This window comes from Amyelois transitella, chromosome 28, assembly GCF_032362555.1.
Source record: "Amyelois transitella isolate CPQ chromosome 28, ilAmyTran1.1, whole genome shotgun sequence".
Classification (NCBI taxonomy): domain Eukaryota; kingdom Metazoa; phylum Arthropoda; class Insecta; order Lepidoptera; family Pyralidae; genus Amyelois; species Amyelois transitella.
The window spans coordinates 1,222,693-1,247,916 of NC_083531.1; the positions used below are offsets into that span (position 1 = coordinate 1,222,693).

Consider the following 25,224-nt stretch of genomic DNA (forward strand, 5'->3'; position numbering starts at 1 on the left):
TATACATAAATTTATACAAGAGATATTTTCAAATAATACGTAAGTAGATACATAAAACAGATATCAACATGTACCAACTAAACAATAATATGAATTAATTTGAATATTCAATTATTAAATTCATATTTATATTGAAACTGTTTGCAATTACACTAATTAACATATTTAATTAAGGTCAAGAGTGTCGGCGTTAATTAGTTAAGTAAACCTTTTCATAACCTATCACTTTATTTTTATTTTTTGTAAAAGAAAAGGTCATTTTAGGAAGGCTCTATAATCTTTCCAGTTATTCGGATTTTCATTCATAAATTAGTTTATCACTCGTCGCGAACAAAGCCTTTTTTTTGGAAAATTGTGCATACAAACATACATATGTTCACGTCTATAACCCTTGCGGGGTAGACAGAGCCAACTGTCCTGAAAAGACTGAATAACCACGTTCAGCTATTTGGCTTAATGATAGAATTGAGATTCAAATAGTGACAGGTTGCTAACCCATCGCCTAAAAATGAATCCCAAGTTTGTAAGCCTATCCCTTAGTCGCCTTTTACGACATCCACGAGAAAGAGATGGAGTGGTCCTATTCTTTATTGTATTGGTGCCGGTGCACGAAGTAGATTCTTGCATAAAATACTGTATAAACATGTTTACCCAGCCGTTTTACCAAGTACTCAGTTATTGACCTAAGTCGTTGTGAATATTAAAACATTCTTCAATTGCATCCATTTTATATTCAGGCTACTAAATGTGTAACCATAATCGATCCAGTACGGGTTAGGTTCCCCTGAATAGGTTGCGGAGATCAGATAGAAGTCGCTTCGTGTAATAACCTGACTCACCCAATCTAGGATCCATGGTCAAAGGCATACCCCGGTCTCTCCAGAGTGGTGAGGATGCAACCGGGACTAAAGACAGGAGGAATAAAAAGATAATAACAAGAAACAAAAGTATAGATTCTGCTTATTTTTGCCAATGTCGAGTTTTAACAATTCATCGTTAAAGAACATTTACATTTTAACAATGGACTTACTTCGCCCTTTCACGAGACTTTTTTGGGGAAATATTACTGAACCGACATTTCGTTTGAGTTCCCGCCAAAAAGTTAAAGTTATGTCATTTTACTGCTATATAGATTATATAGACACTAACTTAACGAAACTTTATAAGATATAGGTACATACTTATTTCTTTACTTTGAAAAAAAAAACGTCATCGTTTTTGCCTTTATTTTTTTATGCACTTGTTTGCATTATGTAGTATATAAATACAGGTGTAATTATAAAAACAATGTAAACAATAATTCCTTAGTATAAATATGAAGTTAAAAAATGCAGTTTAGTACTTGCTAAAGTTTCCTAGTGGAGTAAGTACAAAATGATAGCACTAAAATTTTTGATTCTTGCCGCTTTGGTAAGTAAATATAATTTTAAAATAATAACTTAGAAATAGGTTTTAATTCACTATTTTAAGTAAAACTATATCATTCAATGAAAACAAATAAAAATATATTTATCGAAATCTTTGAAAAGAATCAATAATTATTAAATAATAAAATCAACCTGAGTCTATTTTGTTTATGAAAAATAGACTCAGGTCTCGAACTTACTTCGAGGCTAACTCAATCAGTGTAATTTGTCCCATATATATTTTTTTTATTTATTTAGTTTCAAATGTTAACGGCAACAATTGAAAAACACTTTTACATTTTCAATTACATAGATACCTATAATCACGTCTACATCCCTTGCGGAGTAGACAGAGCCAACATTCTTGAAAACGAATCATAATCGTGTAACGATAGAACCGAGTTTCATATAGTGACAGGTTGCTAGCCCGTCGCCTAAAAGAAGAATGCCAAGTTTGCCTATCCCTAAATCGGTTTTTACGACATCCATGGGAAATAGATGGAACGGTCCTATTCTTTTTTCTATTGGTGCCGTCAATTTATTTATGTATCTATTTTGTTTTGTTATTAACTGTGCAATCCTAAAAACCATGAAGATCACGCTGGCGGTAGCTCCTTTGCCCCACCATCATCATCACATCTTGGACTTCGGCCACTTCGTGAGGTCTGTTCTGAAGACCACACCCAAACCCTGGTGGCCCGTGTGGAAGACCAAAGCTGCGGCATTAGGAGTTCCTCATGTTTTTAAGGCGGTAAGATCATCTTCAAGCGTTTTTATTTTAGAAGGATTACTTATCCGTTACATACATACATACGTACATAAAATCACGCCTCTTTCCCGTAGGGGTAGGCAAAGACTACCTCTTTCCACTTGCCACGATCTCTGCACACTTCCTTCGCTTCATCCACGTTTTCTCTTTTCATGCAAGCTCGGCGGTTTCGGGTACTTTTGACCTAACCTTTTACCAGGACGTCGACGATATTATTATTATAATTAATAATATACAACCATAATACAACCCTTATCCGTTACCTACAATTGCAATTCGAAGAAAGTGGAGAGTGAAAGCCTACCTATTCGGATTACGATGGGATGAATGCCCAAACAATGTCATTTCAAATTAAGAATAGAGTTCGGATCGAATAGTGACAGTATGCTTACAAAATTGTAACTCCGTCTTTGTTAATTTTCCCTATTTTATTAGTTTTAAGAAAAAGGTTTTATTCACAAACAGCTTTTTAATTTACTCTAGCCTGCTTGTTAGTTTTTTTTTGCTATTGGATACGTAATTGCCGTGTGGTTCCCGGCACCAAAAGAAAAAAATAATAGGACCACTCCATCTCCTTCTAATGGATGTCGTAAAAGGCGACTAAGGGGTGGGCTAGCAATCTGTCACTAAACATATATGTAAAGCCAAATAGATGAATGTCAGTGTCTTCAAGACTGTTGGCTCTGTCTACCCCGCAAGGGATATAGACGTGACTATATGTTTAGTAAAAATCCATATTAGTGTTTTCTGTATGACATCTAATGACAACGTTATTTTAATTTTCAGGCAGAACTTCCTCTGATACCTTTAGGTAAAGTTTTTTTATTTAATTCTTTTATCTTTGACATTTTCCGATGTTAAAATTTACAATCGCTTTGAATATTTGCTTTTTATGAATTCTTTTTACATGACTTTACCATCTTAATATTCTCTTTTTACTTCTTTTAGATACTGACTATATCTTCACAACATCATATACCTATAACAAAATTATTACCTATGTTAATTATTAAATACAATAATCGTGTTAAATAATTAAATTGTTTTCAGCATTCCTGGCCAAAGGTTGTGTTAAAAGTAAGTTAATTTTGACAATATTCAGAAATCGATTTGGGAAAACGGCAACGCTTTTAACAAGGCGGGCGAAAAAGTCACAAAGCCGTTTCATTATGTTTGGAAATAAGCAACCACTTTATGTTTGCAACTGGCCACAAATAAAAAAAGAGTTTTTCAGACTGAAAAAAAAGAAGTGACGATCGAGAGACAAGTTGAAGAGCAAATTGTAAACTTATAAGTCCCGTTTGTATTTAATGTATAATGTAATTGTTTTAACGAAAATATACAATTTTAAATTAGTTCAGGAAAGAAGTGCATGAACACATTAGTAAAAGTAAAAGTAAAGTAAAAAGAATTTATTCGTAAAACACCATAACAAAAAGACAATCGCAGTTATTTTCTTTTTCAATTTACTCCTTCACGAAAACTTGTTTTTAACGTTTAAGTACGGATCAGACAGAGTTCTTGTGTGTGATCGTTGGTCTGATTTTGAATGAAATTCAAAAGATCTGTCAATAAGTATTAAGTTAATGACGTGGGGCATCAAAATCTGTCAGATAGTTTTTGAGATATTCACAATTTTGTAAAAATTGAATGTGTTCGCGAGGTCTAAATTCGCGGCTATTAAATAATATGTTGGTGGTAATTAAAATGCAATGGTATAAAATCTCACGTAAGTATTGAAATAGGTTTTAATGAAAAAAAAATTGGTAGGTATGTAGGTAGTAACAGAAAAAAATTAAAAAATAAAAAACAATTTAATTTCTATATTTTTTATTTTATTTTAGGTGTAGCGCATGTAGCACACGCCGGTAGCATTTTATTGGGACTTTCTAAACTTGGTAACTACCTTTTTTTCTATTTTATAGGTATTTTGGAACTTACTTCGAGACTAACTCGATTTGTGTAGTATATTTACTTATTAAACGTTAAATATTATATACTCAATAAGAGTCTTGAAAAGATGTCTCCTCAATAGATGTCACATCCAGATGGATGGCAGGATTCAGATTTACTATTTACAATTTATAACGGTATTAAACGCTTTATTTTATCTTTGCTATTGTCAATACAATTTTAAAAACAAATATTTTAATTAATTTTATATGTGACATTACAGCATTTCCGCTTCATTTGACAATTGCTATTCATAGCATCATTGGTCGTAAGTAGTTTTTATTATGATTAATGAATATTAATTAAATATATTATGTAGATTTATCCGATAGTTTGTATAAATAAAACCCACTTAATTTGATCACGTGACTGACTAAATGATGATAATTTTTATGTTTGAAAGTTTTTACTTGTAAATAATTGAATTAATCTTTATATGTATGTACTTATATGTAAGTAAAAAAAATAAGAGGTATATCTCTTTGTCAAATGTAGGTATGAGTTATTTGCGAATTTCTTTTCAATATATTTTCAAGAGGAGTTGAAGATTAAGTGAAATAAATAGGCTGGTATCGTGACAAGTAGAAATATGCAATCTCAGCCTGTCTCTCCGGAAAAATAGTGTGACTTTATGAATGTTTGTGTGTATAATATATAATTTTATGAGATTTATTTTCCAGTGTCAAAAGCACTCGGGATAATAGTTGGAGTTGCATTACCTGCATGTGAGTATTTTTTTTAAATTTATTTAAACTTCATGCACGTAAAATGTACAACAGGTGGACTTAATGCCACAAGGCATTCTCTGCCAGTCGAACCTTTGGTCCAAACTAAGATAGATGTACGGGTGGTGCGATAAATGTAGAAGAAAAATTAATATACATATATATCAATAATAGGTTTTACCGGAAGAGATTGCATTGGCGATAAGTCGGCCTTTGTACCATCTCTGTCTGTTTTGTGCTGTTTTGTATGTTTTACTCTTATGGTGCAATAAAGAGTTTTATTTTTATCTATAATAGTTTACATACATAAGTATGACTATATAAATTAACATATACAACAAAAGTTGGATGATTGTGTATAGTTTAAGAAAATATACTGGTCGAAAAGATGATTATTGACTTGTTGCCTGAATGCAATAAGAACGCCTCATCCTTTTAAATTTGCTTAAGACTGAGGACATTTATATGAATGTACTAACTTTTATTTTAAATTTGGAATCTTACGCATGTTTTTAAAGTATTTTTTTTTTCGAATAGGACACTGTGTTTGTACATAATTAATTTAAAAACAAATTCATTTAATTTTTTTATTTATAATAGAGCTTTTATTTTTCAGTGGGTGCTATAATTGGATCAAGTGAGTATAACTGAATTAAATTAAGTGTGACATTTTTTATATGAAGATGATTCTTTATTTATGTAAGATTTAATTTATTTTCAATTTTTTTTTTTGATTTAAACTATTAAGTTAATAATTTCAACAATTATTTATGTTTTTTCCTTTGTTCATATCCTAAAATTTATTTTCTCTAGTTATCTACATTTTGAGATATTGAGGCAGTGTATATTTAAAAAAAAAATTTAAATGTTTTTATTTTGAAATTTTAATTTTTCAGTCGCTATAGCCGCTTTCAAGATACTACTTTGTGTCAGCGGACATGGAAAATTACCAGTATCAGGTGCTTATTCACATTTCAATAATATACGGCACAAATTACACAGATTGAGTTAGCCTCGAAGTAAGTTCGAGACTTGTGTCACGAGATACTAACTCAACGATACTATATTTTATAATTAATATTTATATAGAGATAAACATCCAAGACCCAGGCCAATCAGAGATAGTTCTTTTCTAATCATGCCCTGGCCGGAAAATCTATTAATCAAATGAAATTAAAATTTCCTTATAAAAAATGATACCATTCCATCAGTATTTTCTTAAGACGTTGTCACGTTCGACTATCGTCAGTAAACCGACTTTAAGACAACCGATTTTTTTTACAGGCTTATCACCTGTGTGTCACAAAGATTTCGGGAAGGAATTCGGTTGCAGCCCCTACACTGGTGGGCACAAGTGAGTGAATCACGATCAATCAATCATTTATTTGAATACATATATAATTAATAAAAACTATAGAAGCCGTGTGGTTCCCGGCACCAATACAAAAAAGAATAGGACCACACCATCTCTTTCCCGTGGATGTCGTAAAAGGCGACTAAGGGATAGGCTTACAAACTTTTGATTCTTTTTTAGGCGATGGGCTAGCAAACTGTCACTATTTGAATCTCAATTTTATCTTAAAGCCAAATAGCTGAACGTAGCCATTCAGTCTTTGCAAGACTGTTGGCCCTGTCTACCCCGCAAGGGATATGACCTTATGTATGTATATGTAGAATAGAATAGATTTATTTTAAAAATTGGATACAAGGTATCACTTATTGACGTCGCATCACTTAAATCTAATTATGACTACTACCGCTTCCAACTATACATATGTATATTTATATACATAAAATATCAAAAAACATAAAATGCATAAATACATACAAGATACATATAAAACATACAAAACACATTATAAATACATATGTATATTTACATACATAAAATATCCAATACATTACAAAAAATGCATAACTTCAGGAGTTGTATACTAAAGAATTTAAAATGTTTAAATTAAAGTTTAAAAAATATCTAAATAGTAAATGTTATAGCGACTCACCGAACATAGATAAACACTTTGGTAGATATATTTTGTATGTGTTGTAAGAATACTGAATAAATGATTTAAAAAAAAAATACAACATAAAATACATTATAAACATTTGTCGGCCTCTGTGGCGCAGCGGTAGTACACTTGTCTGTGACACCGGAGGTCCCGGGTTCGAATCCCGGCCAGGGCATGATGAGAAAAGAACTTTTTTTGATTGGCCTGGGTCTTGGATGTTTATCTATATAAGTATTTATTATAAAATTATTGTATCGTTGAGTTAGTATCTCGTAACACAAGTCTCGAACTTACTTCGAGGCTAACTCAATCTGTGTAATTTGTCCCGTATATATTTATTTATTATTTATTTATTAAACACTATACATACAAAAAATATCAAATTGGTCTTGTCATATTATATGTCTATCTGCAGGACACCGCTGGACATCATAGATCATTACCACCTTGGAGACTGTGCTAATCAAATAAACCAGTTAGTTCACAAGACTTCTCATGGAAAAGGACTTACAGGATTACATCGTAAGTTATCCCTTCAACTGCTATGCAACAACCGTGTGGTTCCCGGCACCAATACATAAAAGAATAGGACCACTCCATCTCTTTCCCATGGATGTCGTAAAAGGCGACTAATGGATAGGCTTAGAAACTTGGGATTATTTTTTAGGCGATAGGCTAGCAACCTGTCACTAGTTGAATCTCAATTCTGTCGTTAAGCCAAATAGCTGAACGTGGCCATTCAGTCTTTTTAAGACTGTTGGCTCTGTCTACCCCGCAAGGGAGATAGACGTGACCATATGTATGTATGTATGTACTGCTTTAAAATAGTATTGCCCGTCGATGTGAAATTCATCAAAATAACCGATAAAATCCTGTCGATGTTCCATATTATTCTAAAATTAGCTGTGCCCGCAACTTTAACCGCGTGGGATAGTTATTTTGGGCACCATTGAAACCCTCAAGGGTGAATATTTTTCACATTTTCCATTATTTCTTCGCTCCTAATAGTTGCAGCGTGATGTTTTATAGCCTAAAGCCTTCCTCGATAAATGGTTTATTCAACACAAAAAGAACTTTTCAATTCCAACCTGTAGTACCTGAGATTAGCGCATTCAAACAAACAATAAAACAAACTCTTCAGCTTTATAATATTAGTATACTTAGATAAGTGTCTCTATAATGCTAAAAGCGTTTTTAATGGAAATTTATAAAACTAAAGGATATTCTTTGTTTTCAGCATCTATCCAGACTATTATAAAAATAGTGAAAGACGTTACCAAGTTATTCAGTCGTAAGTTTCATTTTTATATACTTTATAATGTGTACCGTGTGGTTCCCGGCACAAATATAAAAGAACAGGGTCACACCATCTCTATTCTGTGAATGTCGTAAAAGGCTACTAAGGAATAGGCTTATAAACTTGGGATTCTTCATTTGGGCGATGGGCTAGCAACCTGTCTATATTTGAATCTCAATTCTGTTAAGCCAAATAGCTGAACGTTGCCATTCAGTCTTTTCAGGACTGTGGGCTCTGTCTACCCCGGAAGGGAGATAGTTGTGACTATATGTATGTATGTATGAAATATTGGTAAGTCGGTATATCTTCTTTGAGTGTTTTTATTATGAGATGTTATTAATAAATAGTATTCGTTACAAAACCGTGTTAAAATGACCCAAAGATGACGGCAATATTTCTTCTCTAAGTTGCAATCTTTGATTATATCCAACTAGAGGCCGCCCGCGGCTTCGTCCGCATGGAAACCCTATCAATCCCGCGGGAACTCTGGGATAAAAAGTAGCCTATGTGTTATTCTGGGTCTTCAGCTACCTACATACCAAATTTCATGGTAATCGGTTCAGTAGTTTTTGCGTGAAAGAGTAACAAACATCCATACAAACTTTCGCCTTTATAATAGTAGTAGGTTATGCTCTACGTTTAATGAAAAAGATGCCAATTATTGGTTTCCTGTATTGTCTCTGTGGCGCAGCGGTAGTACGCTTGTCTGCGACACCGGAGGTCCCGGGTTCGAATCCCGGCCAGGGCATGATGGGAAAATAACTTTCTCTGATTGGCCTGGGTCTTGGATGTTTATCTATATAAGTATTTATTAAAAAATATAGTACCGTTGAGTTAGTATCTCGTAACACAAGTTTCGAACTTAGATCGAGGCTAACTGAATCTGTATAATTTGTCGCGCATATATTTATAGTGTCAACCGTTTTCTTAAAAAAACTAAAGAACTTTAACTACGTACTTCCATGGCACACAATTGTTTTTTTTTTAATAAATCTGTTTATTTTTTTAAATCTAGATGACGCTAAACACATATGGGCGTGGAAGGATATAGAACATGTAGTTGTTGCATGTAAGTATATCAGTTAAAGAACAATCATTAATACATAGTATAATCACGTCTAGGCGCCTAATAAGTTTAGGCGATGGGCTAGCAACCTGTCACTATTTTAATCTTAATTCTGTCATTAAACCAAACAGCTAAACGTAGTCTATCAGTCTTTCAAAACTGCTGTCTCTGTCTGCCCCGCACGGGACATTGACGTGACCATATGTATGTATGTATGTATCATTTGTGCCGTGTGGTTCCCGGCACCAATATAAATAAGAATAGGATCTCTTTTTCACGGATGACGTAAAAGGCGAGTAAGGGATAGGCTTATAAACTTGGGATTCTTCTTTTAGGCGATGGGCTAGCAACCTGTCACTATTTGAATCTCAATTCTATCAGTAAGCCAAACAGCTGAGCGTGGCCTATCAGTCTTTTCAAGACTGTTGGCTCTGTCTACCCCGCAAGGGATATAGACGTGATTATATGTATGTATGTCATATATAAAATCACGTCTATATCCCTTGCCGGGTAGACAGTCAGAGCCACCAGTCTTGAAAAGACTTAATGGCCACGTTCAACTATTTGGCTTAATGATAGAATTGAGATTCAAATATTGACAGGTTGCTAGCCCATCGCCTAAAAGAAGAATCCCAAGTTTATAAGCCTACCCCGTAGTCGCCTTTTATGACATCCTTGGGAGAGAGATGGAGTGGTCCTATTCTTTCTTCTATTGGTGCCGGGAACCACACGGCACTTCACTACATAGTATAAAACAAAGTCGCTATTTTAGTCTGTTTGTCTGTATGCTTAAATCTTTAAAATTACGCAACGGATTTTGATGCGGTTTTTGTAACAGGTAGAGTGATTCAAGAGGAAGGTTTTTAAGTATAATAACATTTATAATTATGCACCCGTGCGAGGCCGGGGCGGGTCGCTAGTATATTATATATCTATATATGAATGAATGATTTTTTCCTTTTTCTAGTGGCATCTATCCTTGGTGTTATTGGTAACAGCTACAGTTGCACTGATGGCTGTAAGTATTCTTTTTTTATTGTTTCTAGAAAAATCTATGAATGAAAACAGACTAAGCAAATATACAAGGGGAATGTGGAGGGAAAGGTCGGAGTGGGAAAACCTAGACGAACGTATCTTGGTCGAATTAAGGACGTCCTGGTAAAGGGTCAGGTCAAGAGTACCCGAAACCGCCGAGCTTGCATGAAGAGAGTTATGAATGTGGATGAAGCGAAGGAAGTGTGCAGAGATCGTGGCGAGTGGAAAGATGTGGTCTGTGATTTTATGTATGTTTGTATGTGAAAATAAATTTATTATAAAACATAATCACAGAAAGTTTTTGTTTTATATATATTATTTTTATTAATTATTAATTTTTTAACTTGTATTTCAGATGGACCTGACCTTGTTGAAGGTGAGTTTCTCTGAAAGATACAACTAGCTTTTGCACCCGTCTCCGCCCGGATGTTTTTTTATCTATCTTTATGTCTTACACTATAATATTATTCCCCATTTGGTTGGGAATTCTAAATTCAAATTTATATAGGTACCTATTTAGGTACACATGTATTTGTGTTTCGTTAATCTTCATTCATTTGTTTTTTTTTTTCTTTTGATTTTTCTGTCACTCAGTTTAAAAAAAATCATATTTGAGGACCTAAGTAATATACTTACATATAAATATTTATCTACAGCTGTATGGTATGGTTGGAGAGATAAGTCTTTTATTTTTTATTATTTTAGCTCTCGGTTTATTTTGTCACTTGTGTTTGAAATTTTCTTTAATCTTCTGGTTTGTTTTTTATCTGATGGACCAGTTCAAACCAGTTGGCTAGTGTTTAATTTGAAGACACAAATGGTTTATTATACATTTTTTTTTATCTTATACATAAAATTCTCGTGTCACAATGTTCGTTTCCGTACTCCTCCGAAACGGCTTGACCGATTCTCATGAAATTTTGTGAGCATATGGAGTAGGTCTGAGAATTGGCCAATAGCTATATTTTCATACCTTTAAGTGATAAGGGTGGTAAAGTAGCCCTGCTTACTGGGGCTACTTTACCGACGCATTAAACTTCGTTATGACAACTAACTAATTACTTTGTTACTCAGGAATAATCGACTACCTCACGCCTATCTTCAAGATTTGCGGACTGGGTATGTACCTATTGTAGTTTTTTTTAAGAAATTTTACGTCTTTTTTTGGATATACCTGTTGTAACTTAAATTTGGAGACGACATTTTTATCGTCACTTTGGTAATTTTAGACGTACTGTTTTTTCAAGTTTCGGTACTTGTGTACATAATAAAGTGACGTCTTTATCCCTTACGGATGAGACAGCGCCAATAGTTAAAACATGATAAGTCATGATAAGATATTTTTTGTAAATGTGTAAATTTCTGTGCAATCAAGATATTACAAACACAGCCTTGTACAAAACTTATATAATGACATTTTTATCACTTACGGGAGAGACAGCGCCTACAGTTTTGAAAAGACTGTATGACTGTATGTAGGTAGATAAATAAAAATATGTGTCAGGTACTTGATCTCGTAAAAAGAGAAGAATTACTTTAGGGGTTTATTTTTAATTTTCAGACGTAGCATGCCATGAAAATGATATCAAAGATGTCATAAAGAATTGTGGTAGATACCAATTCGGTGGAGCTCTGAAAAATTGTGAAGATGATAAAGGTGGTAACGGTGATGAAGGTGATGAAGACTGTGATGATGAAAACGGCGGTAACGGCAACACTGGTGAAGATTGTGAAGATGGGAGTGATGAAAATACCGGTAATACCGGTAATGAGGATTGCGATGAGGAAAATAAAGGGGATAATGGAAAAGAAAATACAGAAGATGGCGACTGTGACTGAAATGCCCGTTTATGATTCGTTATTTCTATAAAAATATAATCAAAATGCTATCAATACATATTATAATAAAACATAAATATAAAATACATATAATAAAACAGTAAAATATTTTTAAATTTAAAAAAAAAAAAATAGTAACCGAGCATGAATTTGAAAAAAAGAAGTCTGTGTGTTTGTTTATACACGCTAATCTCCGGAACTACTGGACGGATTTGAATGAAACTTTTTTTATTGTATAGCTCTTATTCCTGGCCAACATATAGCGTATAATTTATTTTGGAACCTGGTACAGCTGATATCGAACCATAACAACTCAGCTAAACTATAGGAAATATCAAAATGACGTCTTAACAAAAGTTGTTCAACCTGATGAGCGTTTTCTCATGAGGATTGAACCCGGGGACTATTAGATTCAGTGCCGAGAATCGCACAACTGTGACAGACAGTACGTCCGTCGTCATTTAGGCAATAGGCAACATAATTACTTCGCTATTTCTGAATTTCACTAACATATTACTATGTTATTTAAATATAATAGCCGTGTGGTTCCCGGCACCAATACAAAAAAGATATAGGACCACTCCATCTCTTTCCCATGGATATCGTAAAAGGCGACTAAGGGATAGGCTTACAAAATTGGGATTCTTTTTTAGGCGATGCGCTAGCAACCTGTCACTATTTGAATCTCAATTCTATCATTTAGCCAAATAGCTGAACGTGGCCATTCAGTCTTTTCAAGACTGTTGGCTCTATTTACCCCGCAAGGGATATAGACTTGATTATATGTATATGTATATGTGTTATTTAAATTTCAATTAAATCAAATAATCATAAAAATGTATTTCTCTCGTCCACATTTCTATTCTAAGTTTGGATAATTGTGAAGTTGACATTATTGAATAAAATGTTGCAGTGCAGTTTGTTACCGCTTCTGCACTGACGGTTCGGAAGCGGCAGTAAACTTAGTGTTTTAAGTTATTTATTTGACGTCAACCAATGTTGTAGAACCAAATATATGACAATTATTAAGTGATGTTTGAAATGTCCTATATCTAAAGGTACTAATTATTATAAAGCTGAAGAGTTTGTTTGTTTGAACGCACTAATCTCAGGAACGACTGGTGCGAATTGAAAAATTCTTTTTGTGTTGAATATCACACTGCAACTATAAGGAGCAAAAAAATAATGGAAAATGTAAAAAAAAAACGAGGAAAACCATTCATCCTTAAGGGCTTCAGAGATGCCCAAAAACCATTCCACGCGGACGAAGTCGCGGACACAGTTAGTAATGAATAAAAAAAAATGATTTTGCAATTGAACTAATTACTCTGGAAAGAGTAATGGCAGTGGAATTCAGAGACGTACAAAGAAATTATTTAAAAATAAAACCACTATAAAAATGAATGTTTGCTTTATTTACGAGTAAATTATGACTGTACACTCTTTAGTCCCTGGATCGTATTAGGTAGGTGTACTTGTCTGCCTGTAAACAAAAACAAATCTATACATATAATAAATCTGTAGAAGGGTCAATTCTGTACATTAAAAATATTGAAAAAATAAATAGCAGGGGGTGTTACTGGATCGATACTGGATCGATACCAAACCCAAATATGTTATTCAAAATTTTTTTGTCTGTCTGTCTGTATGTTGAGCCATCACGTGAAAACTAACGGTTCGATTTCGATGAAACTTGGTATAATTATACCTTATTATCCTGGGCATAAAATGGGATATTTCATATTCTGAAAAAAATCGTAGAAAAAAATTCTTAAATTTTCAGTTTAAGCGATCTTCTCTCACTAAAACATCGAAATATGCTAGGCAAAGCCTAGTAGTATTTGGGTCCAATAGATATTTATAAGAGTCATTGTCCGAGTTACTCAAAATGGGGAAATAAACCATCCACGCGAAGACCGACATCCGCGCGGACGGAATCGTGGGCGGAAGCTCGTATATAAATATAAATATTCGAGAGCCGCGTGGTTCTAGGCATCAATAGAAAAATGAATAGGACCACTCCGTCTCAATTCTATCATTAAGCCAAATAGCTGAACGTGGCCAATCGGTCTTTTCAAGACTGTTGGCTCTGTCTACCCCGCAAGGGATAGGTATAGACGTAACCATATGTATGTATGTATTTTTTTTTGTATTGGCAATAAAGGTTTATTGTATTGTATTGTACAATATATTTATTGAATTAAAATAAATTGTATTGTATTGTACAATAAATTTATTACCTTTTCAGCAGTCTTTGTTGTCATCATTACCGCCCCCGGAGACCTTGCTCACTGACCCTTTGATGGTAGCCGACACATTGGCTTCTAAATCGGCTCCTGCAAAATATCCTGTGTTTTAGTATCAACACTGCCGTGTGGTTTACCGCACTTTAGAGCAGAATTACACCCCATGTCTTTCCCAATGTATGTCGTAAAAGGCGAGTAAGTGATAGGCTTATTAACTTGGCATTCTTTTAGGCGATGGGTAACCTGTCACTTTATATGAATCTCAATAGCATCAGTAAGGCAAACAGCTGATCGCGGCCTATCAGTTTTTTCAAGACTGTCGGACTCTGTCTATCCCGCAAGCGATATAGAAGTGATTATATGTATGTATGTATTCTTCTTTTAGACGGGAGATTGGCAATCTTTCACTATTTGGATCTCAATTCGCTATCTAGAATGCTATCTAGCTGAGCGCGGCCTATCAGTTTATTATAATTTTTTTTTGGGTTGACTGAAAAACAGTTTGTTACCGCTTCTTCTGCACTGACGCCTTGGAAGCGGCAGTAAACTTAGTTTTAAGTAATTTATTTGACGTCAACCAATGTTGTTAAACCATACATTTTGACAATTATTAAGCGACACGAAGTACCTATCCTAAAATAAGGAATAAAAATTTTTAATTTTGAATTTGAATTAACTTAAGACTCAATCCCTTACTGTTATTATAAATTTCGAAAAATTTCCCTTTTGTTTCAAAAATCAACCCCTAAAGTACTAAATTGGGTAACAAGTTTGTATGAATATCATAAATGCTACCCGGGGCAGGTGGCTAGTAAAGAAAAATTAGAAAAAAGAAATACATTTAGAACACTTACCAGTTTTGGTGTAGCCGTCACTCCCGTTGTTTCCTCCGTTGTTTCCACCGTTGTTTCCTCCGTTGTTACCGCCTTTGTTTCCGCCGTTGTTTCCTCCGTTATTTCCGCCGTTGTTTCCTCCGTTGTCATCACAATCGTTTTCTCCATTGTTTCCTCCGTTGTTTCCTCCGTTGTTTCCACCATTGTTTCCTCCGTTGTTTCCACCGTTGTTTCCACCGTTGTTTCCACCGTTGTTTCCACCGTTGTTTCCACCGTTATTTCCGCCGTTGTTGCCTCCGTTGTTTCCATTTCCATTATCGTTTTCATCACAGGGATTACCATCGGCATCTTTGTTGTTATCATCGCATGGAGAATCGTTATTTCCAGAATTATTATTTCCAGAATTGTTATTATTGTTATTTCCGATTCCATTGCCGCTTCCATGATTTCCTTTTCCTTTCCCTTTGTGTAGGCCACTGATAATGCTGCCAGCTTCATTGGCGAGATCACCAGTTCCTGAAATTTTGATTTATTGTTGTTTAGCAACATTTTTTTTACCAAATCTGCCAGTTTCCATTCATTAAATAAATTCCTAAATACAATAGTTATAGAGCATGGTCTCTTAAACACCAGATGTTAACACCAAAATTTCGTAATAACTTCAATACCTATATGGGACATAAAAATTGTATCATCGTGTATCATAACCTCTTGTAGAACAGAGGAGTGTTATAGAAAACGAAGGACACAAAAGAGATTTTGCAAAGGAGTCACTAAAGAGTGGATTGCTAGAGTAATAAACGTCATAGTTCCGTACTAAACCCAACCATAGTTTGAATGAATGAATTAATAAAAGTTTATTAGCATCACACAATTATATCTTATCTTACACTTATGTAACTTATGTGCAATAATCTATACTAATATTATTAATGCGAAAGTTTGTGAGTATGTCAGGATGTCTGTATGGATGTTTGTTACTCTTTCACGCAAAAACTACCGGACCGATTACGATGAAATTTGGTATGTAGGTAGCTGAAGACTCAGAATAACATATTGGCTACTTTTTATCCCGGAGTTCCCGCGGGAATGATTCCACGCGGACGTAGTCGCGGGCGGCCTCTAATTATACATACATACATATAAGTTTAAAGTGATCCCCGACACTTTCAAATAGAACCACTTTAAATCTTACCATGGGTGTCGTAAAAGGCGACTAAGGGATAGGGTTATAAACTAGGTATTCTTCTTTTGGGCGATGGGCTGTTACTATTTAAACATAAATTCTATCATTAAGCTGAATTATATACAGCTGAACGTGGCTTATTGGTCTTTTCGAGACTGTTGGCTCTGTCCACCCCGCAAGGGGAATAGACGTAATTATATTAATGTTTGTATGAAAAACTATATCTAATGAATGAAATTAAACAAACAACTTTTTGCAAAACGTGTAAATTTGTGAAATCATATACTTACATATATACATAGAGGAGGAAATAAATATAGAAATTTATGACATACCTTTACCACCGCCGACAGCAGAGCCGATGCCGTGATCTAAATAAATAAAATAAATCATAAAAATAATATATTAGGTACACGAAGTGAAAAAAAATTCAACATAACATAACATATGGTCACGTCTATATCCCTTGCGGGGTAGACAGAGCCAACAGTCTTGAAAAGACTGAATGCATGGCCACGTTCAGCTATTTGACTTAATGATAGAATTGAGATTCAAATAGTGACAGGTTGCTAGCCCATCGCCTAAAAAAGAATCCCAACTTTGTAAGCCTATTATATGTATATAACTAAATAAGCCTATTATAAAAAAAAATCAAAACAGAAGAATAATTATTATGTGGAACATGTTTCTGAAACTGGTCTGAGTTTCAAGACCAAACGTGCTAGCCCATCGCCTAAATCGTATCTATACTAATATTATAAAGCTGAAGAGTTTGTTTGTTTGTTTGAACGCGCTAATCTAAAAAACTACTGGTTCGAATTTAAAAAATTATTTTTGCGTTGAATAGAACATTTATCAAGGAAGGCTTTAGGCTATCTCGAAATCACGGGTACAGCTAGTTTTAAATAAAGGTGATTTACGTGCGATTGTTCTAAGAAAGTTTGATCAAAATCGGTAGAGCCGTTAAGAGTTGTGGAAGTTGAAAGTAGTGAAGGAAGACCGAATTTAATCGAGCGAAAACGTCCTGATAGAGAATATTGATGATTTAATCGAGGGAGTTCTTAGATTTACCCCCGGTGCAAAAAAGAGATGTGTTATAAGTTAATTATGTATGACAACACAACTTATACCTAGATATAATTAGATCCACCCTCTTGAGTAGTGTGAAATTACATACATTCATACATCATAAAACATGATCACGTCTATATCCCTAGCGGGGTAGACAGAGCCACCAGTCTTGAAAAGACTGATAGGCCACGCTCAGCTGTTTGGCTCAGTGATAGAATTGAGATTCAAATAGTGACAGGTTGCTAGCCCATCGCCTAAAAGAGAAATCCCAAGTTTATAAGCCTATCTCTTAGTCGTCTTTTACGTCATCCGTGGGAAAGAGATGGAGTGGTCCTATTTTTTTTTATCTAATGGTGCCGGGAAATAAATTAATATAAGAATTAATAACATACCTTTACCACCGCCAACAGCAGAGCCGATGCCGTGATCTAAATTAGAACCTCCTGTAAATAAAATAAATCATAAAAATAATAAATTAGGTACACAAAGTGAAAAAAACAAAATTCGAAACAGAAGAATAATTATTATGGTACATGTTATTAATGTTACAAAATGAATGAACAGAAGGTCAAAATACAAGAAGTGAAAAGTTTAATGAATCAATTTCGCTCAAAAGTCAAGCTTATCGGGAAAAGATAAAGGAAGAAACATCTAATCAAAAGATGATGAACTATTAATTTCATTGACAACGAACTAATATCATGAGTGCCATGGCTCGTGACAGACATTCAATTTGAGCTAAGTAGAGAGTAGCCTAAAAGAAGAATCCCAAGTTTAAAAGCCTATCCCTCAGTCGCCTCTTACGACATCCACGGGAAATGAGATGGAGTGGTCCTATTCTTTTTTTTATATTGTTGCCGGGAACTACACGGTCTAAGTAGACATTAATAAATTTAATTTAACATTATATAATGAATACAAAAAATAGAAATAGAAATAGAATAAACGCATAAAGTAAAATAAATAATTTTAGACGGTCTTTCACCTGGAGCATTTCCAGTGAACCCATCTACAATGCCGTCACCGGCGTCAGCTGTTCCACTAGTGATGTGTGCTCCTTCATCAGCAACACCATTGGTTATTCCAGCAGCTGCGTCCAGAGTTCCACCTATTGGAGTACCGTTCCCACCTGCCCCAACCGACAAATCTTTAGAATCGATAATTGATGACCGAGTTTGTCGTTATAATTCTTTGAAGTGTTTTGTAAAGATGTCCACAATTTTTGTGTCATTTCTTTTTGTCTTATCAATATTGAACTTGTCCCTTGAGAAATGTCCACGTTTAATGTAAATGTCATCATCTGGTAGAATATTAACAAGGCGCTTCTCCAAATAAGAGCATGAAAATTTGCTGTAATAGAATGAACATGTCATGCCATTAAGGAATTTATAATATTGAGTTTTATTTCATTCTATAGGCCAATAAAACGATTTCTATTAACAACATTACTCCGTTTGAGTAGCGGTTCACCATATTCTCTGCTGTTTTAAATAACTTTGATCCATAATTTTTCTTTTCTCATTGAGTAGGTTGCAATTCAAGTTGAATCTGTACAACCTCATCAGAGAGTTTAAATTCTTCCTGATTTCGTCAAATAATACCTACTGAGAGTTTAGGAGAAGTAACTTGCAAAGCACTTTTTATTATATATAGTGGAGCAAGAATTTCAATTCTGCAGTTTATCTATGTGAAAATCTAGAAATTCACAGAATGATTTTCTTTATTGATGATATCATGAGTATTTTAAAAAAGTCATAGATACTACATTTTCTTTTATATGTTGTCTCCTATGAGGTTTTCACGGGGACAAAGGTCCAACATGCGTGCCTTGTGCGACATTTTCTAAAATATGTCACTACATACATTAGTTGGAATGGTTACATTATAGTATTATTATACCAAGAACTGTAGTTGCTCCTTTGTCAGCGCCATTGGCAGCGTCGTGAACAGCATTTGCTGCCCCGCTTGACGCATCCCCCACAGCTGACCTAGACCCATCAGCTGCGTTGCCTACAGCATCCAACCCTCCTTTGGCAACGTTACCAACCCCACCGGCGAAATTTCCTAAAAACACTCAGGTTATGAATTATTTGGAAATTTGTATTATCCAGATTGACTCCGTCGTATCTGCTTGAATGGTAGGTTTTGAGAAGTATTTAGATGTACTAGTGATGTCTTCTCTTAATATTTTTTAAAGCTACGAATCTCGTTGCTCCAAGAAGTCTAGTTGACACATTACACTATGTGCGCATTGTATGCTTTATAATGCTTTCCGAAACACTAGCATAATAAAACACTTTAACAGTGCATATTTAATTACGAGAGATTCAGATGGGCTTAACATACGTGTGCATTGTATGCTTAAAATGCTTTCCGAATTAAAAATATAACAAAAGCACAGTATGTATTTAATCCATTCCCTTAATTTTTACAATTTCTGGAAACTCTCCACTATATGAGGTGGTTGCCACGTTTCTCTCACGAGCATTGTATGCTTAAAATGCTTTCCGAATTTCAAAGCAAACAGCTTCCGTTAGGAATTCGTGAGTCCGATCCGATACCTTCCCATGTGTTGAGAGCAGAATCGGTCACTTTAAAACAGGGAATATAATCCTTTCTCTTACATCCATGGTCGCTTTAGCGTCTGTTTTACCTGACGCAATATCTCCCGCACCACCAGTAACCCCTGTGATAGCAGAGCCAGCCGCTTTTGTTGCTCCATCGAACGCATCGCCTGCTGCGTCTACACTGGCTCCGACACCGTGCGAGGCTGCGCCCTCAGCGCCGCCAGCGGCCACGGCTACACCCCCAACGGGATTGACTTGTCCGGGAATACCACCTGCTATTAAACAGTGTAATAAAACATGTGTATCATTAAGTTTGTTACCGTTAATGCCAATACTTTAGGAGATGATGATTCTCTTGCTGTTTCTCCTAGTTTAGTTTTTCTTGGATCAAGAATGGCAAGATCTTGTAAAGTAAGGTTGAATGGAGCATTTTGATTAAAATCAAGACTCGAAACGACGTGCCGCGAGAACACTTTAAATTCATAGACCAAAAAGTTGATAGTACATAGTGCTTGTCCTTTTTGCGCGCTCAACTCCTTTGCATCACATTTCTTGTTCCATTAATGCTCGTCTTTAGTTTCGTTTTTTCCTTTATTATATAAAATGTTTTGAAGCTGTTGAGTTGCAAGGTTTTAATTTGTCTTCTTCTCTTATTCTTCTCATTCGCTTCCAGCATTACTATCCAAATGAATCAAGTCCTGTTCATTGTCTTAATTTACTTCATAATCCATGTCTCCTTTTTATTCTTGACAACCTGTCACTAATTTAATCTCAATTCTATCATTAAGCCGTACTGCTGAACGTCACCTTTCAGGTTTTGCGAGACTGCTGTCTATGTCTACCACGTAAGGGATAGGTACGCGATTAAATGTATGTATGTATGTATCTTGTTAAAACAACACCCCAAACTTATTTTACGTAGCTTTCGAGGAGCAGACATCAAAAGTTGTATCAGATGGCGAAATAATGACGATAAATATAATGCCTTTTTTAATGTCGGCTTAAAAAGACTTACCTGCCCCACCCAAAGCATCGCCACAGTCTGAAATTTAAAAAATAAATTGAATTGGAATTGAGAAATGAAATAGTGACAGGGTGCTAGCCCATCGCCTAAATCGTATCTATACTAATATTACAAAGCTGAAGAGTTTGTTTGTTTGTTACTTTTTTGTTTGTTTGTTTGAACGCGCTAATCTCAGGGACTGCTGGTTCGAATTGAATAATTATTTTCGTGTTGAATAGACCACTTATCGAGGAAGGCTTTTGGCTATATCACATCACGCTGCAACTATAAGGAGTGATGAAATAATGGAAAATGTAAAAAAAAACTTAATTGAGAGTAAATATAATTTTAGTTCTTAATCATCTTTCTTTTTTTATAACTAGTTTTAGTTTGTATTCATAGTTAATAATAAAATCTGATTCATTGATATCTTAGAACTATGTTACGGTATATTAATTTATGCCATCAAAAACATCGTGTAAAAAAACCCAAGTCTCGCAGCTCAGTCTTTCTACTGTAAAAAGTTAATCGGTTAATCTATTTAAAGTCTCTACTTAAAGGACCTTCTGTCTTAAGTTATTACATAAGTTATTATCATGCCAATATTAAAAATATTTGATGTTTTAAACAAATAATAGTTACTGAAAATTCTGGCTTCTTGTTTCATCCATAACGAAATTGTAGGTCGAAAATAGCCTGATTTGCTTCGAAAAAAAGGATGGTACGTCCGTGCCGTTAATTTTTGCTCAAACTTGGCGAAGGCACTGCCGTGCCCCCAGATTTATAAACTTTAATTACCTTTGGCGCCACCAAGACCATGCGACGCTGCTCCGAGACCGGCAGCTGAAAAAAAAAACGAATACATACATACATACATATGGTCACGTCTATATCCCTTGCGGGGTAGACAGAGCCGACAGTCTTGAAAAGACTGAATGGCCACGTTCAGCTATTTGGCTTAATGATAGAATTGAGATTCAAATAGTGATAGGTTGCTAGCCCATCGCCTAAAAAAGAATCCCAATTTTGTAAGCCTAACCCTTAGTCGCCTTTTACGACATCCATGGGAAAGAGATGGAGTGGTTCCTATTCTTTTTTGTATTGGTGCCGGGAACCACACGGTTTACGAAAAAACGATGATTTCTATTTATCAAGATTCTAGCCAATCAAGGAAAAGACTAATTTACTTTGTCCTTTTCTATCCCTTACGCGGTAGACAGAGCCAACAGTCTCATAAAGACTTTATAGCCACGTTCAGCTGTATAGCTCAAAGATGGAATTGAGATTAAAATAATAACACGTTACTACTAGCCAATAGACTAAGAAGAAACCCAACTTTATTAGCCTATCCCTTAGTCGCCGTTTGCGATATCCATGGGAAAGATATAGAGCGGTTCTGTTCTAAAGTGCCACACGGCACTAAACTGTAAGTATCTCTTGAAGAAAATAAAATAAAAATGAGAATCACCTTTCTTCGCGATGCCTGAGGCACCTCCTAAACCTCCAGCACCTCCAGCGGCTGTAAGAAAGGCATATACGATTATTTATACATACATACATAAAATCACTCCTCTTTCCCGGAGGGGTAGGCAGAGAGTACTAAGTTGTCAAAAAAAAAATTAATAAAAAAATAAATATATTAATGGCACTAAAGTCCCGAGGAATTGTCGTTTAAACTTTTAAAGATTTAAGATCTTTGATGTTCATCTATTCTCGCCGCAAGATTTAACCTCGGTTAGATCAAGTTGTACAATAAAAATTCATTTTTAAAATAAATATAGCGCACTTAAAACGCACGCGTTCTGTTTAAAATAATATATAGCGCACTTATATAATGTATATCGCACTGGCCGCGTAGAAAAAAGTAATTATTTAATTGAAGAAAAATAATGATTCTTCTTTTGTTATTTTTTTCACAATGATTTGTCAGGAATTAGAATTATTACTCACGATATGTTTATGTTTTAAGTTTTTTATTATAGTTTTTATTTTAATTTACCAACACGTATTTATATTATTTGACCCCACGCATATTCTTCTAAACACGGACGATTTGTAACGACCGTGATGAATCTTCGTTTTCGTCTGACCTTTATGTGCTTTCTCGAAAAGTACGCTGCCCGATAATTTGTTTGAATCGATCTTAAACATGTTTCTCTATAAGCGAATACTTGTGTTTTCTTTTGATAAATAAATAAATTAAACCTAACATAAAACTACATACATATGGTCACGTCTATATCCCTTGCGGGGTAGACAGAGCAAACAGGCTTGATAAGACTGAAAGCCACGTTCAGCTATTTGGCCTAGTGATAGAATTGAGATTCAAATAGTGACAGGTTGCTAGCCCATCGCCCAAAAAAGAATCCCAAGTTTGTAAGACTATCCCTTAGTCGCCTTTTACGACATCCATGGGAAAGAGATGGAGTGGTCCTATTCTTTTTTGTATTGGTTCCCGACCACACGGCACACTTGTGTTTTGTTTACTTGTGTTTTCTTTTGATATATAAATTATTTAAATCTTATATAATTCAAATTCAAAATCTTGATTGCATATCATAAAGTACATCAGTTTAATTACAGTTACTGCTTATAAATAGGTATAATATGAACCCTGTCGGGCATTGCAATTTTTTGCAATATAGTATAATATAGAACGGCGGACATGTTTATGTCTGCTATTATGTTGAATATAACAATAAAAAAAATCGTATTATATTTGGAGAGAACATTAATAAGTAATTTAAAATGAATATAATTTTTAACATGTATTTAATTGATAAAATTATATATACATATAATAATAAAAAATAATTTAAATATCAATATTTCTATCATTTAAAAACTTGTGCAATGTATAGGAGCATTTATCGGTCATAAGTAGTTTTAAGTTTTTAATAAATAAGTTTATATTTTCTACTTTTGTTTCGCAGTCAGATAGGGAATTATAGATTTTTGTAGCCATCGCTGAAACTTACCGTGCTTAAGTAACCCAAATGTTGGGAATGACACGGCTGTACCGATCTGCAACAAACAAGGAGATGAAGAAAGGATGATGTGCCGTGTGGTTCCCGGCACCAATACAAAAAGAATAGGACCACTCCATCTCTTTCTCATGGATGTCGTAAAAGACGACTAAGGGATAGGCTTACAAACTTGGGATTCTTAGTTAGGCGATGGGCTAGCAACCTGTCACTATTTGAATTTCAATTCCATCATTAAGCCAAATAGCTGAACGTGGCCATTCAGTCTTTTCAAGCCTGTTGGCTCTGTCTACCCCGCAAGGGATATAGACGTGACCATATGTATGTATGTAAGAAAGGATGATAAGTAGGAGAAAACGAGTGAAGAAATAGGAACGGTGGAGAACAGATGAATTCCATGAATTATATGGAGAGTTAGTTAGTTTTATCTGCACCCGACCGTAGGTACCTACATATGTAAAAATCTTTCAATGCACTTGCATAAAGCTTTCACTTCATTCATATTATTCACCTGATTTGTGATAGACTGAAAGTTAGTAAAATAATTAAAAAATTAAGTATTACCATGATATTTTATTTCATTATGTTCTAAATTTTAAAATAATAATAATATTTAAAAATATATGTATTCAGAGAAATATATCGTAGGGGTATGAATTATCGGTCTGTAAAACCGTGCGCCAGTATACATATGTGTCATAATAATTAGCGCGAGTATAGAAAGGTTAAGAAAAAATATATTGCTACACTAAAACAAAAATAAGCAATGGTGAACTTATCCCAAAAAGTAAATATTTTCATACAGCCTTATTATATTATAGCCATATGGTGCTATATATTCAGGAACATGATACTTACATACATACATTATAACCATGTCTTTAATATTATAGGGACTTCAATAACGTTGAAACATATATGAGCTAGGCTTAGCTAAATTCCCCTGTATTGGTTGCGGAGGTCAGACGGGAATCGCTTCGTGTAAAAATCTAACCATCCAGTCTCCAGAGAGGTGAGAATACTCAAAAATAATGTTATTGAACCAAATATCTCAGACGAAGAACCCTGGACGGACGTCCTTGATACGACAGAATAAAAAAAATAAACAAGAAAAAAGATGGCGACTTACCAAACACAAAATCACAATGGCGGCTTTCATTTTGGCGGGAGATTTGACGTCAAACTGAACTGACTGACAATAAACTCGTTATGGACTCATTTTATATCAAGACCAG

At 34.6% G+C, this 25,224-nt stretch overlaps 2 protein-coding genes across 5 annotated transcripts; one reads left to right on the forward strand and one right to left on the reverse strand.

Moving 5' to 3' along the window:
- Positions 1–1,318: 1,318 nt before the first annotated feature.
- Positions 1,319–14,215, forward strand: LOC106133692 (uncharacterized). Its single transcript, XM_013333503.2, has 17 exons — positions 1,319–1,410; positions 2,002–2,157; positions 2,962–2,986; positions 3,226–3,252; positions 4,020–4,073; positions 4,352–4,396; positions 4,809–4,853; positions 5,470–5,490; positions 5,750–5,812; positions 6,138–6,207; positions 7,278–7,384; positions 8,100–8,153; positions 9,175–9,228; positions 10,193–10,243; positions 10,616–10,636; positions 11,335–11,379; positions 11,822–14,215. Exons 1-17 carry the CDS (start codon positions 1,375–1,377, stop codon positions 12,097–12,099), a joined length of 1,152 nt encoding a protein of 383 aa, XP_013188957.1. The 5' UTR covers positions 1,319–1,374; the 3' UTR covers positions 12,100–14,215.
- LOC106133730 (circumsporozoite protein) lies at positions 13,496–25,224 on the reverse strand. Of its 4 annotated transcripts, XM_013333550.2 has the most exons (13): positions 25,119–25,224; positions 23,984–24,029; positions 22,474–22,524; positions 21,804–21,848; positions 21,018–21,044; positions 20,089–20,277; positions 19,335–19,499; positions 18,421–18,564; positions 17,828–17,878; positions 16,700–16,735; positions 15,200–15,694; positions 14,340–14,435; positions 13,496–13,582 (listed from the first exon to the last, which is right to left on the reverse strand). In XM_013333550.2, the coding sequence occupies exons 1-12, from the start codon at positions 25,146–25,148 to the stop codon at positions 14,344–14,346; spliced, it is 1,371 nt and encodes a 456-aa protein (XP_013189004.1). In that variant the 5' UTR covers positions 25,149–25,224; the 3' UTR covers positions 13,496–13,582; positions 14,340–14,343. The 4 variants fall into 4 exon arrangements, with proteins under 4 accessions (XP_013189004.1, XP_060808346.1, XP_013189005.1 ...); XM_060952363.1 differs by lacking the exon at positions 16,700–16,735; XM_013333551.2 differs by lacking the exons at positions 19,335–19,499; positions 20,089–20,277.

Bases quoted from the DNA above. Each gene is read 5' to 3' on its own strand.
- LOC106133692 (XM_013333503.2), top strand. From the start codon at position 1,375: ATGATAGCACTAAAATTTTTGATTCTTGCCGCTTTG. The intron at 2,158-2,961 runs GTAAGATCATCT...TTTAATTTTCAG, and splicing joins TTCCTCATGTTTTTAAGGCG to GCAGAACTTCCTCTGATACC. The intron at 10,244-10,615 runs GTAAGTATTCTT...CTTGTATTTCAG, and splicing joins CTACAGTTGCACTGATGGCT to ATGGACCTGACCTTGTTGAA.
- LOC106133730 (XM_013333550.2), bottom strand. From the start codon at position 25,148: ATGAAAGCCGCCATTGTGATTTTGTGTTTG. The intron at 19,500-20,088 runs GTAAAACAGACG...GAGTGTTTTTAG, and splicing joins TGCGGGAGATATTGCGTCAG to GAAATTTCGCCGGTGGGGTT. The intron at 17,879-18,420 runs GTGAAAGACCGT...TTTTATTTACAG, and splicing joins GTTCACTGGAAATGCTCCAG to GAGGTTCTAATTTAGATCAC.